Consider the following 17,721-nt stretch of genomic DNA (forward strand, 5'->3'; position numbering starts at 1 on the left):
GAAAACATCAGCCTTACAATTGCAGGGCACCAATGCTGTGGGGAAAAGCCCCAGGAGGCCTACTTGCAGCCCGGCGTTTTATCAAGTGCGATGTGATAGGGCTGCCCTGTCCTCGAGCTCTCTAATGCTGGAGATGCTGCATGAGGAGCTGTACAAAATTACTCGCATCAAAGAAGGATGAATTGCAGAGAGAAAACTGACGGCAACGTGCTGTAACTAGATGTGCGGAGGCATCCGGTGGATTTACATTTGGTGCTGGATTAACAGCAGGTTTTATTTTAATCTAGTTACTTAAGGTGGGAGTTTTTGGAGAGAACGCACGTTTTTATCTATTGCTCCTCCCTAGGGGTGCACGAAGGGCTCTGCAGGCCATGTCATGCCAGCCAGAGCCAGGACAGGGGAGCTCAGCTGGCGGGTTTGTTGCATGCAGTGAGGCAGTGCAATTAATATATTTAAATCTGAAAGATTTTGTTCACGGCTTTTAAATTGAAGAGCACTATTTGTACTACCAATTGCCATAGAAACAAAGAAAAAAAAAAACATTGATCTGTATAAATGAATTACAGTAGCCTACGCTGGTTCCATGGGGGTTTGCTCCTTGTTGAGCCCAGGGGATGATTATTGCTCATGAGGCAGAAGGGACGTGTCCATACTTTCTGAACATTGACCCAGCACCCCATGCCCTGCTGGTGGCCAGGTGAGGTGTGGGTGGCCACCAACAGGCAATGAGCCTCAGCCTGCTCGTGTCACTTGATGGAGATAGACACAGGCTGCTTTGGGCTTGTGTTTGGCACAACTGAGATTGATGACAAAAGTGCCTTCTCTCAGAATCACAGAACTTAAGGGCTTGGAAGGGACCTCTGGAGATCACCAAGTCCAACCCCTGCTAAAGTAGGATCCCTATGGTACATCGCACAGGAAAGTGTCCATACTGGATTTGAATATCTCCAGAGAAGGAGACTCCGCCACGTCTCTGGACAGCTGTGCAGTGCCTCATCGCCCTCTGAGTAAAGTTTTTTCCTAACATCTAACATCATTTAGATATAAGGAAAAAGTCTTTTACAGTGAGAGTGGCGAGGCACTGGCACAGGTTGCCTAGTGATGTGGTTGGTGCCCCGTCCCTGGAGACTTTCAAGGTGAGGCTGGATCAGGCCCTGGGCAACATGACCTAGCTGTGCTGTCCCTCTTCATTGCAGGGGAGTTGAACTAGATGGCCCTCAGAGGTCCCTTCCAACTCCAAGGATTCTGGTTCTATGATCTAATGATCTAACCTAAATCTCCCCTCTCTTAGTTTAAATCCATTCTCCCATGTCCTATCACTATCAGACTGTGTAAAAAGTTGACTTCCCTCCCGTTTATAAGCTCCCTGTAACTACTGGAAGGCCACAAAGAGGTCTCCCTGGAGCCTTCTCTTCTCCAAGCTAAACAAATCCAACTCCCTTAGTCTGTCTTCACAGGAGAGGTGCTTTGGCCCTCTGATCATTTTCATGGCTCTTCTCTTCCTCTTGCCAGGCTGAACAGCCCCAGGTCTCTCAGCCTTTCCTCATAAGGGAGATGCTCCAGCCCCCCAGTCATCTTCGTGACCCTCTGCTGGACTCTCTCCAGCAGTTCCCTGTCTTTCTTGAACTGGGGAGCCCAGAGCTGGACACAGCACTCCAGATGTGGCCTCACCAGGGCAAGGCAGAGGGGGAGGATCACCTCCCTTGATCTACTGGCCACATTCTTCTTAATGCACCCCAGGAAACCATTGGCCTTCTTGGCCAACAGGGCACACTGCTGGCTCATGACCAACCTGCTGTCCACCTGCACACTCAGGTCTTTCTCCACAGAACTCGCCAGCAGGTCATCCCCCAACCTGTACTGATGCATGTGGTTTTTCCTCCTCAGGTGCAGGACTCTACACTTGCTCTTGTTGAACCTCACCAGGTTCCTCTCCACCCAACTCTCCAACTTGTCCATCCCCAATGTGCAGCTGGAAGTGAAGGGGTTAACCATCCAAGGTTTCTCGTTTGTTTCAATCAGTGAATTGAGATGTGTAATGAAATGTATGGCTTTTTCTCAAAAAGTGAACGCGTGCTGCTCAGGGTTGATTTAGCGCCTGGCCTGGAACTTGTGGCTGAGCTTCCCCCAAACGCAGCTGTGGCTGCCTCCAGTGGGACGTTCCGGGCTGCAATACCGCGTGGAATGGAACCAGGTGGGAGGAGGGCTATTCGTGTCCTTAAGAGCCAGGTATTCTTCACCCTCTTAAAACACACAGAACTGCTGGGAGCTGCTTTTATAACTAATGACAGCACATATTATAAGAAGTGCAGCTGTTCTGATTGAAGAGCACTCTCATCTCTTTGTCCCTTCAGGGTGCTTGCTTCTGTGTGAGAGCCCTCCCGTGCTGAGGGAGCACCGCAGCCCCCACCCAGAGCACGTGGCCCCGGAGCTGCTCCTTGTAATGCTTCCCCTGCATTAAAAGAGGCACAGTTACAGCTGCACGGGGCTTCACACACTCTTTGTTCTCTTGAACACATTGATATCTAACAAGTGTGTAGGTATATAAAAACATTCTTTACTTGAAAAGTGTAATAGCCATAAAATGTGAACAAGACCACTAAGGACAGACTTACGAAGAGCTGCTGCCAAATGACCAAAAGCAAGAGGTTTTCCTACACGTCAGCCAAAGAGAACAGCATTTTTGCAAGCTGTTATATTTGTACAGAAAAAAAAAAACCAAAAACAAAACCCAACAATAAAGCAATTCCATAAGAAAGCAGTACTGGAAACAACCCAGCTGGGATATAGCATTGTTGCTATTTTAGCAGAAGAGAGCGGCAGTGCCTGGAAAGCTCCAGCTTGGAGCTCATCTCCATTTCTCAAGTAGGTTTGATTTGAAACATTGGCTTTGTCCTGGTCCAGATGGGCTCCTGAAGCCTCAGACCATGTGGAAGGGTGCGAGGTGGGGTCCCACTTCGCCCGTTTTCTGTTTTCCCTGCCCAGCTGCCTCTCAGCACTCCATGCAGAGGGATGGCTCTCAGGCTCCCTTCACCAGCTGAGAGGCATGAGCTCGGTCCTCCTTCAGATACCCCAACTACACTCAGAATGTGTAAAATCTGAGTGTGGAGGAGCAGAGACCCCATTCCAACCACCTCCAGGAAGCACTGGGGCATGGAGGCAGCTCCTGTCCTCAGAGGCACTGCAGCAGCCACTGGCTGTGACCAAGGTGGAAGGAGGGACCCCATCCTGGCAGAGCCAAAAGGGGGGTCCTGGGAACAATTAGAAATAGTTCTAAGTTCTTAGAAGTCAATAATGAGTTAACACGGTCTCTTAGGTTGGATATTAGGAACAATTTCTTCTCAGCAAAAGTGCGGAGGCACTGGCACAGGCTGCACAGGGAGGTGGTGGAGTCACTGTCCCTGGAGGTGTTCAAGAAAAGGGTCGGTGTGGCACTGAGGGACACCGTGAGCAGGCAGTACTGGTGGGTACGGGCTGATAATTGGACTAGGTGATCTTAGTGGTCTTTTCCAGCTTTAATGGTTCTGTGATTCTAATATTTGCAGCATGCACATCTCATTTTCTCCTTCAACGCAGTGCTGACATGCTGAGTGAAGGTGCAGCAACAGATGGGACGTGTCTTCAAGCAGAGCTTTTGGCGCTGCCCAACACTGCCATCAGCGCAGGCTGACAGGCTGATGCTCTCCACTATGAGGTTTTGGGCAGAACTCTCTGGACAAGCAAAGATGTTTTATAGAACCTCTCTTGGGCTTTGTTTTATTTGGTAATTTCACTCACAGGTTGGGTGATGAAATAAAAGGTAGCTTGTAAAATCTGAAGATGTTGCCAAACGACTCCAGGCATCTTCACAGACAGGAGTAATATCCAAATGAGAATGAGAAACTGGAGAATGGATCCAAAATCAAGAGGCTGATATAGAAAATGAGAGCAGTGCGAATTGTTGCTCACAGGGAGGAGAAGTTAACTTCTAAGCACCAACAGGAAGGGTAGAGGCCAGACAGGAGTATGGCAGAAGGGCTGTGGGGCCCACATGCAGCCCAGGCAGGTCCTGGCCCCGCAGGCGCTTGGCAGACACGCTGGAATGGTCATCCAGGATTTTTAAGAACATGTTGGATAAATCCCCCACCATGTTTGGTTCTGGGTTGTTGGAGGGGGCTGAGCTGTGTGATCTCTTGGGTTCAGCCCCACCGTGCCACGTCACTGCTGCTGGTCCATCTCTGCTGGACTCCTTCCCTCCATTTGCTTAAACCAAATCTCATTTTCTGACTGCTGGCCGGCCTACATCGTACATTCTGCAGGCTCTGACCTCCTTTCTTGCTCTGCTGCCTCCAAGAAGGATGCATTTAGTGCTGGGAAGAGGTGGGAGAAGGACAAGATAGAAGGCTGAACACAAATAGGAATCTTTGTTTGCTGCTTGTGACTGCAACCTATTGCACACCAGATGTTTCCATGGGTCTAAAAGCAACAAGACAAATTACTGGAGCGAAAAAACGGACTGGTAGGGACAAGGACAGCATGTCCCATTGGGGAACTCCTGAGCTTGTTGGGCTCAGGGCCACCTCGCTGTGCAGCACAGCTGTGCTGATCCTGTTCCTGAACATCTGCTGGTGGCTGGTGCTGGGACAGGACCACGCACTGCTCTGTCCCATAGCAGCTCATGTGAAAGCCTGGGTCTTAGCTACGCTTTTCCACAGAAATGGGGACTGTATAAATGAGAACAGATACAAGTATTATCGTTCCAGCAAAAATGAACTTGTACAATAACATTACAAAAAAATTCCCTTGGGCTCATTTCTTGCGTTCGTTTAGAGGCAAGTTTTGGCAGAGAGGTTTGCAAATCGAAGCTCCCCACCTCTGATTTTGCCCCTAAATCATGACGGTAACAAGGCTCTCACTCCCGCACGTCACATCCTGACAGTTCATTGCCTAATGTTTAGCAGCATTTACAGAAAAGCTGGCCAGGTGACATTGGGAAACACTTCATTTCCAGAGCGCTGCCAAACACTTGCAGGTCCCTGCTGTGCCTCACAAGATAATTTAATGAAGACTTGCACAACAGCCTGAGAAGTACAGTGTGAGCAAGAGCACGGCTTAGTGCTCGTTGGCTCAAGAAAGTCAGGAGCAGAGCCAAGAAAGTCGGAACAGCTCCTTCAGATTGCAGCCCTGCACCGGCTGCCTGCCCTGGCCAGCCCAGAGTCAGCCCCACTGCAGGGCTGAGGGCAGTGTCCCCTCCGTGGTAGGAGGCTGCATTGGGCCGGGGAGGCCCTCAGTGCAATAGTACCTGGGGTTTCTTCCATGCAGGAAGAAGGGATATGGTTCTTAGGAGATCAAAGCCCAAGCAGCGAAGCAAAACAGAAGCCCCCGTGCCCAGACTTCATCCCAAAGACCCAGCCTCCTGGTGAAATGAAGGCATCCCAGGCAGGGCTGGGAAGGCTTTTCCAGAACGGCACTGAAAATAAACTCTGAGGAGGAAGACAAGTCCAAAAAACATCTTAATTTATTGTAAATTCTCCTTTCATCTCTGCTGCAATTCCAGTGTTCTGCACATTAATAAATATACATTTGTTAAAAAAAAAAACAAAAAACCTCCAGTGTCTAATCTGCCATAAAGCTTTTAAAAAGTCATAAAAATAGGTTTTAATTTTTTTGTCGTTAATACAGCTGACCCTCCTTGACTGCAACAATTCTGATCAAAGTAAGACTACCTACATCTCACTGGGACAAAATATACATACACAGATGGAAAAGGACTCCTGCGGGTTCCGCACAGAGCCTGAGCACACGGCCAAGTGTCACACACCTGAAACATTCTACATGTGTTTTTTTCAGCCAGAAAATTTCACACAGCACATTGCATCATTCGCAGAGGAACAGTATCCTTCCTCCCCTCCCCTTCCAAAGGCCTCTGAAATGCATTCAAAAATGCACAGGAATATATCAAAACTGAGACCGACGTAGACTTGATTTCATTTTTCCCCCCCCGCATTCCTACATTCTGTTTAGTGATTTTCCACGTCTTCCCTCTCCCACCGGTGCAAACGAAAGCTGAAGCGTTCCCACAGGGCTGCATGGAACACGAGGAACCCCAGGAGCCCTGGTGGCAGGCAGCAGGCCGCGGCCGTACCATTGGCCATGGAACCTCAATCCTTCCACGCACCTTTGGACACACCAGAGAGGGAAGGGACGCGCTGAGGAGCTGGGAAGCGAAGCCCGGCCGTCCTTCCAGCCTTTGTGTTTCTGCTCTGAGCGGCAACGTGCCGATGGCAGGGGACAGGAATTAGCAGCGCAATGGATGCGCACAGAACGCCCCTCGTGCAGAACCTGGGTGGGGGATCCTCCTCCCGGGGTGCTGCTGTGTTCCTGAGCCACACCAGCCGAGTCACAGCAACCCCTCACTTACACCCCTTGCTTTCTTGTTCTCTCTAAGGGCAACGTTGATCTGAGTTCTCCCATACAAAGACCACCTCAAAACCTTACGACTAAGAAGTGATGTATTTTCAGTCCTGAAGTTCATTTTCTGAACATTGCAATGCATTGAGAGAAGAGGCCGAAACACCCAACAGTGGAAAAAACACAAAGCATTTTTTGTTGCTTGCAGAAGAGGTTACAAAGAAACATACTGTGTCTTTACACTGTCCCAAAACCTGTCAACAAAACTTGTAATTTACACGCATGGATTCAGAAGTTATCTGTACTGTGTTACTCTGGAAACTGCATTGCATCACAGCCTGGTTTCCGTGCAAACCTCGGTTACTTTATTGAATGCCAAATTCAAGTAAAATTGTGCAATGTTCATATAAAAAATATCAAATCTCTTTTAATTGATTTCCTGTTATCAAATTAAGAAGATCAGTAAAAATGTAAAATATACAAAGGAGCTTTTTCTTTCGCATCACCATACAAAATATATAAAAGTATCTACACTTTATATATATATATCTCAAGGATTTTTTTTTTTTTTTCTGAAGACGACGCGTCCATCGGGGGGGTGGACAGAGATGCTGGCATAGGAACTAAAGGACACTTGTTGGGACATTCCTCCCCAGAGTGCAGCACGCCGGATGGTTCTCACTGCGGCCGGAGAGAAGTTCATGAGAGCCACCTGGTGGTGCTTGCCCGGAGGCCGGCGGGTTGACTCGCTGCAGGACTGCGGCGGCAGCTTGTTCGCCCTCGTTTCTCCCCAGCAGATACGCAGCCCCTGCGGCACTGTCCACACTGCGAGGAGGTACCCAGCCCCTCTGCGCAGCCCTGCGGCCGTTCCATGCGTTTTGGCACGGGTTGACGTTGCAGGCGGCGTTACCCCAGAGCAGCCCCGTGGCGGGTGCAGCCGGTTCCGTGATCCCGCCGCGAGCACCGGGGCTCTGCCGCAGCACGAGGCCAAGCGCAGCCACCACCGCCCTCATCTTCTGGCTACGCAGCGACCCCGGCCAAGTCGGAGGCACGGCCCCACGGCGAGGAGTCCAGAGCCGCGCAGCAGCGATCACAGCTTCCTGGTGGTTCAAATTGAAGTTTCGTTACTGCCTCTGTTAGTGGGAAGAAGTGATCGTGCAGGGTTAGGGTTAAACAGGCACAGGCAAACGTCCCCTGAATCGACCCAGTCTCTTCAGTTAGGTCTCATGCTCCATTGGTGCTTGCCAACTGAGCACTGCACGGGGATCACAGAATCGCAGGGGTTGGAAGGGACCTCAAGAAATCATCGAGTCCAAACCCCTGTTAAAGCAGGTACCCTGCAATAGGTCGCACAGGTACACGTTTCAACAAGACTTGAATATCTCCGCAGAAGGAGAATCCACAACCTTCCATGGCCATCTGTCCCAGTGCTCTGTCACCCTTACCATAAAGAAATTCTTCCGCATGTTAGTACGGAACTTCCTATGTACAAGTTCTAGGCCATTGCTCCTTGTCCTACTGCTACACAGCACCGAGAAGAGAATGCTCTTCTTGGGCATACCCCTGTGGGTGCCATGGGCTGGGAGCGTTGTGCAGCTGGTGGCCGAGAGATGCACTGCTTGGAGGAAAGCTTATGGAGTGCGTGTGTGTGGCTAACCCTTAGGTGAGGATGTGAGGCTCACACACAGACCTTGCAGGCTGTCACAAACGTGGCATTTCAGGCAGATTCATGCATTCCAAACCAGGATCTATTTCAACAGCCAGTCCCCAGCAGCCCAAAGATATATTTCTGTAGGGAGCTGGGAACAGTGTGAGCACCCTTTAACAGCACTGGGAGTCTGAAGTACGGTGGGATAAGGTTAAAGACGGGTGAGGAATTGTCTCTGGGTTTGAAGAAGGAGTGAGACTATTATTTGTGTTAGTAAAAGGAAGACGATGTGTGCAAAATGTTTACACAGAGTTTACTTAAGGCTGTTCTCATTTTGAATGTGAAAACTGTGATGAGTAATGAGGTTTCTGAGAATGCCCTGTGGTTGAAAGCTTGCTCAGTCTTTTGTTAATGTTTGATTTTGTTTAGAATGGCACAGATGCAAGCTGTGCAGTGGGTCGGAATCACACACCTGATAATTTAGGGTCAGCAGCTCAACACAGCACTTTTCTCTGCAGCTGTTAGCTCTCCTGCTCAGGTAACACATTACCCCCGCTCAGCTGGTCGCCCATCTCATTCTCCCCCAGCCTCACCCCACCACCCAGGGCACCTCATGCTGGACATGCATCAAGAAGTGCTGCTCCACGTAATGCCCTGCTCTAATTCTGCTCCTTAGGTGCCCGACAGTGGCCATCTTACAATTAACTGCACCCTGCGACATGTCCCTAATGGACCCAAACACCCTCCTTGCCACAAAACAAGAAGATCGGTGAAAAAAGAGAGGGAAAAAAAATGCTCCCACGGTACAAGGTGTGTAGAGGTGAGAGACTGGGAGCACAGAGGGAGGAGCAGGGGGAGGCCCTGAGCAGAGCACTCCTAGGGCTCAATCCCCACAGCTACATTGCTTATGCCAGCATGCACGGTTTGCCAGTACAGAGGGTGACCAGTGACAGGTGTCTACCACAGCACATTGCCTGCGATATCTGATTTTGACCTCCTTGCCAGTGAATCACTGTTGTGCATGCACATGGTGTGGATAAGCAATCAGCACGGGCACTGGCAAAGGACTCTGGTCCAGTCCCCAGTGAAATCTTTGCTCATGTGGGAGTATAGAAATGGAAAAGCGGAGGGAGAGGCCAGAACCACGGAGGGTCTGCCAGGGCATCCCCGAGTGGCACTTACTCTGAGTCTGATGTCTCAGCATGTCCTGTTCCCACCTGGACGTTCATGGCCATGCCGTTGAGCTGGTCTCGAGACTGCTCCCTCCGAGCATTTTTTACTGTCACCCCCGAGTCTGAAGGAGAGCGGACCCCATCGTTAGTCCCCAGGGAAGTAGTCCTGGATGAGATCGTGGTCTGATTGTAATCCGACAGCTTTTCTCGCAGCCGATTCTTCATATTCTTGTCGATCAGTGGGGGAGGGTAGGTGACTTTATTTTTTAAGATGCCTGTCACAGAACAGAGAGAATAATCAGGACCTTGAAACACATCAGTAAATTTCATTTATCAAACTGAACACATCAAAGAGGTGACACTTTATATTTCTTAACAAGAATTCTGGTTTGTCACTTCATTTCAGAACCAAAAGATCAACATTCACCATCCTAATACCAACAAGCTTCCCCCGCCCCCGGTTATACAGATTGAAGCCATTAGGAAAGTGCTCTCCTAATGATCCTAATCTCCTCTCTAACTGATGCTCAGTACCGCCCCATTCTCACTGTCTTCCTGCAAAGCTGGACTGGCTGCACTACCTTTCCTCTGCTCCGGCTGCTGGTTGTTCTGGTGGGACAGAGGTCTGTTCTCCTTCTGCTGCCCATCATTCTCTTTGTCCTGCGGTGCTTCATTGCTGTGGTTCACCTGGTTTTCCCTGTGAAGCTCAACGTTGACCTTGGTCTCAACTTTGAGTTTCTGTTTCCCGCTGAGGTCCTCGCTGTCGCTGGCCGTTATGCACTCTGTGGGCCAATAGGGTTTCACATGATTGGGAAGGGTATCAACTGCAATGCAAAAAAACACTAGCTCGAAAACCACTGTTGGACAGGTTTTCTCAACTGCTGCCCAGCCAGTGTTATCTCCAGCAGCCGGGCTGGAGACGTGTGCTGAACCAGATGGCCAAACTGGTTGTGTGCTTCAGATGATCCTCATTGAACTGCACTGTTCTCGGGGTGCAGCAAAGCCCTCAGAATACTTCTGGCAGGATGGCAGGGTGTCCAACTCTGCCTAGAGCAAGGCTGTGGCTCCACCACAGAGAGGTGTGAGACAAACCTAACCCTCAGCTCTCCAGGGCTGGCAGTCCCCCAGGCTCCCCAGGGATGGTGGTTTCTGAGGGGTGAGGGCAGCCGAGGCAGCTCTTGCTGTGTCTGTGCACAGCACCACAGGTTGGATACTGCTTTACCTATTTGTCTAAGCTAACTTACATTTAGGACATGATTAACTGTGCTTAGGAACGTCCATATCCTGCCACACGGTATTGATATTGGTGGCCAATGATCTCCAACACTTTGGGTCCATGACCTCCCATGGCCCCACTACATCCACATGCCTGTACTGCACAAAGAGAGGCAAGTACTTCTTCCTTGTGCCTACAAAATAACCAGCTCCCTCCTCCTCTTCCTTCACATTTCGCTGTCTGTGTAGCACCATTTCCAAGTACCGCTGGGACCTGCCTGCAAAGCATGCTAACTGCTGTCTGCCCAAGCATGGTTAAGTTGCAGATTCGCTCCAGCATCTTTTTACTTGTGCTCATTCTCCCCTGTGAACAAGCTCTTGAAAGGAAGAAAGGCCTCTAAGCTGGAGACAAGAATCAATCTGCAATAGCAAGGCACGGTGGTAGGGATGCCATCTCAAATATATGCTACCCTGGTAAATTTGTTACATCTACTTTAAAGCTGTTTTGAAGAAAATAAAACTGTTGCTCTCCCCTTGCACCAGAAGTACCTTTAGGAGTGCTGTGGAGAGGGCCACGTTCATTGTTTTTGGTAGTGGATGTGTTCCACTTTTTCTCTGGCTCAAGCCCATCTTCCTCACTGTCCGATGAATGGGAGGAGGCATAGGAGCTGCTGTGCTCATCAAGGGACAGTTCGCTGTCAGAGTCTGAGTCATGCTCTGCAAATGCAGAAAGGAGAAATACAGCATTTAGAGGGTGACCAGGAGCTGGACATGCATGAAGAAAAGGCAACTGACTGGCTCAGGACATGCCAGGGATGTGCACTTATACCCACGAGTGTTCTCAAGACTAACTGAGAAGGACTGTGGCATCCACCTAAGTTCCTAAGTTTTTATGGGAAGCTCCAACTACTCTGTTCAGCTACTGGGAGCTCCAGAACAGAATGGGGATGCTTTTTTCACTGTTCAATACTCAGAACAGTACCTACATAGGATCTCAATCAACACAACAACTGGCAAGCCCAGGTACTTAGAAATATAAAAAAGCCTGCAAATGTACTCTTAAAAACTGCTACGAGGCAACAAAATTTAACAGCAAGACCCCAAATGAAAGGAAATCAACCAAGAGACACTTCTCATTTTCTTGTACAAAATGCACAGTCATAAAAGAGGATACTGCCTCAAGGTCCCAAACATTAAAAGATATCCAATTGAAAGTCTAGAGCAGCAGTACATCATTTGTGAGAAAGAAAAGGGACGCCAGAAACTGTCAACAGCTGTGACAGCTGTCAGATTAAAACTGAGCCATCACAAGAAGCAGATACATATTTCCATTCCAGAATTCCCTAGTAAGGCAACCGCTGCGTATCTCCTCATGCCAACAGCATAATGAGAATGAGACGCACCGAGTCAGAGTAACTGCTCCTCCTATTACAGAAGGCTTTGAAAAAAATTGCTGAGAAGGGAAAGGTTCACAAATGGGTCAAAGCACTTAAAAGTAATTCTTACCATTGGATTTAGATGGATTCCTATGAAAAATGGAGGAATCTGCTTCAGTCTGACCAGCCCTCGCTTGACTTGAGGATCCACTGAGCTTATGAGCAGCGTCATCCCTTAAAGGATAAAAACAGGGGACACCTTTCTTGGTCATTTCACTGCTCTTGAAACAAGGCAGACATACAGATGAGATCCTTCTGGTCAAGCACAGCCAGCTGCAGTGCATGCTAGTCAACCCACACTTAACTGATTGCCAACGTAGGCACTTTTACAGCAAGACACAGGTAATGTCAGCCTTGGAGACGTGAATCATACTCTGAAAAAGCCTGATGTTAATAATCTAAATCCTATTCCTTGAAGCACATCTGTATTTTAACAGGCAAAGAGCACAGCCAAAATAGTTAACACAGCAGCTGTGTTAACCACTGCACTGTTGGAAGTCACCACTGCAAAGATGCATGCAAAAGAAAATGCACAAAAGAAAATGATAGTCACGTGAAAAAGAACTGTTAAGACACAGAACAAGTAACACTTCGACCCAAACATTTCTCTTTTGCTTTTTGTTTTCCACAGGAGTAATGAAAAGGGAAAGGCAAGCACCTGAAAGCCATGCACCTGCCACCGGATTACCTGAGGATATAAGCAAGGTAGCTATTGTGGCTCTTGGCTGACCTGACGGTGCTCTCTAGGGAGACAGTGGATTCGCCAATTGCTGTGCGATACATATTTGGCTCTTCTATGTATGTGTTGTTACAGTTCAGAGATCGCTGAAGGGAAAAAAAAAGACACAAAGCAACAGTGAGTGATAAGAGGCACCGTTTTAAACAACAAAACACAGTGGATTCCTGACCTTCCTAGGCAGACCTTTCCATTCTGCAGGCACATAGACTGGGAGAGAGCACTGCCCAGCACTGATGCAGAAGCTGGAGCCTGAGGTCTGTAACAGTCTTTTTTCTTCAGCTGATGTACCTACACTTGAGAGTTTCAGTGTGCCCGAGTATCGGCAAAGAGTTTCAGCTCATTGCTGCTGGACAACAGGGGCCAGGGCACTGGGTGCCCTCTGGACAGAAGGATCTTAAATGTGACTTAAAGAGTCTACTGAGAGCCCTTAAGGGCAATGGAGAGCAAGACTGATCATTTTCATACTGGAACTTGAGTCCGTATGTCTTATTAATGTTATTGCACATAGAGATGGAATCAGATCAAAGCAAGAAGACTGTCTTACAATGGTTTTCACTGGGGCCTGTGGGCAGGGACCTGGGTATTCATCATAGCACTTTGAATACTCAGAACTGGTAGACATGAGGCTCTCAGACATCAGAAGAGTGCTGCTGCCTCATTTAAATCAACCAACTGATTGAAAACCTTTGCAGTTCTGAGCCTTAAAACCTCTTCCTCAATTTCCCACCTGGTAATAAAATCCAAGCATGCCATCCCCTCCCTTCCCCAGCCATGCCTACACTTTGCCAGGGAGACTAGCTGCAAGCTGGCACAGATAGCACCACGTTAGAGGGTACTTTCACAGTTCAATCTTATGGACTTAGGGCTCAAGATCACAATCTGATCTTGTTAAGCTTACTAGTGTAGATGTCACCTGGAATGCAACATACATGGAAGAGTAATCAGCTACTTCTACTTAAAAGTTTCAGACTGCCTATTACATAAGTCAGCACAACCAGAATAATGCAAGTACCAAAGAGGTTCAGAATACCCCACATACAATTTCTATGCTTGCTTTTCCTGAACTTCACAAGAATAAAAAATAATGAATTCCTACTCAAAGCCCATGTTACACATGCTGCCCGTTAAAAGTCTTAAAGGAGCCAAGTGAGGAAAAAAAAATATTTCCTCAAGTAAGTCAGAAGTTTTAAATAAAACACTAATCAAAACTTTTGAGAGAGGTCATCAGTAATTTTTGTAAAAGTCACTGAAATCAGACAATTCACTTAATTACGGACACGCTAATTATAAGAGCATTTTAGGTAACTTCTACCAGCCAGAAGACGTTTTTTTTCCCATCTTTTTCCTTACAGTTAATAATGTAGCTCTTGTTGCAGTGGAATCATCTGGAAGAGGTTTCTTTCCAGTTAAAGTGTTCTTCAAGTGCTTCCTGACTTCTTTGTTAAATACGCAGTGAAAGAAGAAAATGAACAGCCCCTGGATCATTTTAGAGAGAAAAAAAACAAAATCTAAATGATTAATTACTACCAAACTGCAAACACAAACAAGTATTAGAGAACAGCATTTCTGAAACTACCCCTGAATTCCAGTTCACAGCCCATGACTTCAACAGCAATAACTATTTCCTGTCTTTGACTGAAATGGCATTGACTGATCCCTTCTTCATAATTTGCTTCCAAGCCTAAATGTGCATAAATGGCCTTGGAAAATATACAAAATGATGTGTTCCTACTGGATTTATAGAGCAGAGCTCACAGTAGTTGTCACTGCTTCCTAGTTCTCAATATACGCAATGGGGACATCAGTGCCTCTCTGGAAGACATTTCGGGAAGTTTCAGCGTTGTACTTGCATTAAGTTTTTAGAGCTTTTACACTGATGAGACAAAATCAATAGCAGCACAGCGGCAGTATCAAAGCCTTTAGTGAAAATCTCTGGAAATGGGGAACTTCTGTGATAGGTGTCCTCAATATTGCTGCTAAGAGAACCTTAGAAAGCCTTGTAAGGCACAGGGCGATACTGAGGTCAGAGAGGTCCCAGCTTTCGTCCCTTACGTTCTTCCTTTCAGCAATACCTCTGGAAGGGAAAGGCGCTGAAACCCCCAGGGTTGGGCAGCCTTTGGCCTGCCAGGAACACACATCAATAAATTTTTGGGGGGCAGGGGTCATGCACGTGTACGTTCTCAGATATATTTGCTTTGAGGGAATTCATGCAGCTGCCAAATTGTTATCCAGTTTGGTTGGAGATATAGAATATAGAAGTCAGCCACTCATGAAGTTGCAGCTGTACCAACATTACAAGATGCCTGCATTTCAAGATTTCAGCCAAAGCAATTGACTTAGAGTAACTTTAAACTTCAAGCTCACTTTCTAAACATTCAATCAAATGCAATCTTAGTTGGCATTAGCACTTTGGGATTATTCATTAATAAAACTCACATAAATGTGTCTCTAAAGAATACAAGTTCAAAGAAGGCAATGACGTGAAACGCCACATACCACCGTGCCTCTCCAGGCAAGTTTGGAGACTTCCAGCCACTGGCTTTCCTCCCTCTCATCAGGTTTATATTTAATTTAGTTTTATTCTAGGCTTGTGGAAGCCTGGTTTTACAGCCTAAGTGGGAGTATTCATTTCAGAGCACACCAAGTTGCAGCAGCAGAATATCCTTGCTCCAGGCTGGTCTATCCAATGTGCTCGCAAGGCCTGGACAGGCATCTCTGGAGGAGATCCACCAGACTTCTTTTTCTCTTTCCTTGAAATCTGTGGCTCTTGTGCTGCAACTGACAGCAGTGGCCTCCTAACAGTGGCTGTTTTAATACCATGGGGACTTGCCATAACAGTTACCGCCATCCTTGGTCACAGTAAAGTTGTGATTAGCATGACTTCATGCCTACTTTCATGCCAGATCTCCTACAACCAACCACACTCTGCACCTTTAATCAACAATGGTGCAGATCAAACAGGTGATCCAGTAGATCCCTCCTGCAGTGAGTCATGTTTGGGAATCATCATTTGACTAATTTTCTTAAACGGTAACTTACATTGTGAAAGCAACAGAATGACTGTTAACAATGAGCTCACAGAAGACAGTAGCAAAGTTTTTGCCTCTGGAAAGATAGACGTATAATTACCTACTGTTATTTATCTGTCATTTTCTGAGAGCACTTATCTTAGGATGACTGAAAGTGATAGATGCAATTACTAGAAGCTATGGTTTTGGTGAAAAGAGCCCTCCTTTTGAGAAAACAAAGCAAAAATTGTACTTAACACCTCAGTTACAAAGTTAACCAATGTTTACCTATTTTTTGGGGCACAGCAGTGCGTTCACTGAGGTCTTTCACTGGCAAAATGCTAACGTACCTGCAGGCAGCTAAAAATGGCAAAGAGATAGTGAAACGTCATGACATCGCTGTTCACTGCCATCAGCCCCAGAAGCCACGTGGCACTGATGAGTAGAAGCAGCAGGAATGCCGTCCGCAGCACCGAGCTGTAAAGTAAACACACGTAGGCATTTGCAGCACGAAGGATATAGGAGGAAAGCCCACTTCTCAATGCAGGTGAGAAAAAGTGCCCTATCCTTCTTGAGAGCCCACATGGACCTGGTGAGGAGTATGCCCACGATTCAGCAAACAGAAGGGCCCTTGAGGCAGTGCTCACCAGCTTCCAATTCCCAATCCTCTCCTTGTGCTACCCAATGACATAGAATATTCAGGTTAAAAAAGAAAAGGCCATTTTTTTTCAAGTCTGTTTCTAGGGTTATCTTCAAACAAACATGGCTGTCCGCCAAGCCCTACTGTTCAGTCTTGTTGACTCTGAGGCAGAGATCTGGGCGGTAAATGGCCAGGTCGGTCTCATTTCTGTTTGCTGAGTTCACGTTCACATTCTTTCTCAACGTTACAGCCCAAGGCTTTGGATCGAGAGCACTCACGGGAGTGTATGTTTGCTTAAAAACATTATTTACACAGACACTTTCAAAAGTTGGTCACAATTCTAGTGGCAAAAGTTTAATATTCTTAGTAGAACAGCTGCCATTAAGTAGCAATTATACCCCATTTGCTTAGGGAGATTTAAGAAAGAAACTTAAAAAAAACAAAAACTGAGATCTAATGCTGAGTAAGTAGCTAGAAAAGGCCTTTTGAAATCTTAGACAGCTACCTGTTTGAAAAAAGAGGCTGTCTTGCCACTAGCTAATCACATTGTAGTTCACAGGCAAATTCTAAGCTCTGGGCAAAATAAGACTTAATGGGAACATGCTGCCGCAACAGCTCAGAAAGGCGGCAGGTTTCAGCTTGCGGGCTTTCTGCTCATCCCACGGGGAAGGGGATGGGGGTGGAGGCCGGTCCTCAGCACAGGAACCTCAGTAGGTCTCTGCCTGACACAGACGGTCATCCTGGTATGCATCAGGGAGACATTTCTGAGCCATGGGTGAGCACAAGGAGATTCAGAATTATGCCCACCTGGAAATGCCAGGGGTGAGGTGAAGTGTTAGCAGGCAGCATGAGGAAAGAGACATGGTAATGACGCCGCAGGACAGAGAAGGAAATTAATGGCACCCTATGGAAAACAACCCTTTCACTCTTCCCTCTCTTCTCCTGCCTACACCTGTCAGTGGTGCACAGCAACGTGGTGGAGGGTTTTAGAGAGCTGCCAAGGGAACCCCAGGAATTGATGCTGGAAAAAAAAAGATTCCAAACCAAAGCAGACTGGCTCATTCTCCCAACACTTCCAACTCTGACGCTTGCTTTTAGGCAGTTCTATCCCTGTATTATTCTGGGCCAGAACTTCTTCTACAGCTTTTTGAACCCAAACTTACATGACTCCGGTTTTTTCAAATGAACGTTGCCTTCGTCTGCACGATGCTTTCATTGCTAGTATAAAGATGACAGTGTTTATCTGAAAGGGAAGTTGAAATAACAGCATGAGCTCTTTCTCCAAATTTGTTAGAGTTCAGTTTTCAACAACAATGAAATTTTTATCCTAAAATGGTTTGGAGTGCTGAGAATATTTTCCCTTCAATTCACATGTTTCTTCATATTCCAAAGTTCACCTTGTTTCAAGCCAACATCAGTCAAGATTGTTCTAGGATTCCATCTGGGTGAAGCACAGTAGGACTGCCCTGTGCA

The 17,721-nt window shown here is 47.2% G+C and overlaps 1 protein-coding gene across 1 annotated transcript in view; it reads right to left on the bottom strand.

Annotated features, from left to right (window-relative positions):
* The window catches only part of CELSR1 (cadherin EGF LAG seven-pass G-type receptor 1), a 157,758-nt gene continuing 149,253 nt past the window's right edge, over positions 9,217–17,721 (bottom strand). The window contains exons 27-34 of the mRNA XM_021384652.1: positions 17,412–17,491; positions 15,959–16,085; positions 13,951–14,076; positions 12,550–12,686; positions 11,932–12,035; positions 10,975–11,142; positions 9,792–10,034; positions 9,217–9,485 (exon numbers count right to left, since the gene is read on the bottom strand). Coding sequence (XP_021240327.1) covers positions 9,217–9,485; positions 9,792–10,034; positions 10,975–11,142; positions 11,932–12,035; positions 12,550–12,686; positions 13,951–14,076; positions 15,959–16,085; positions 17,412–17,491 — 1,254 coding nt within the window. The remainder of the gene's footprint in view (positions 9,486–9,791; positions 10,035–10,974; positions 11,143–11,931; positions 12,036–12,549; positions 12,687–13,950; positions 14,077–15,958; positions 16,086–17,411; positions 17,492–17,721) is intronic.

Source organism: Numida meleagris, chromosome 1, assembly GCF_002078875.1.
Source record: "Numida meleagris isolate 19003 breed g44 Domestic line chromosome 1, NumMel1.0, whole genome shotgun sequence".
Lineage (NCBI taxonomy): Eukaryota > Metazoa > Chordata > Aves > Galliformes > Numididae > Numida > Numida meleagris.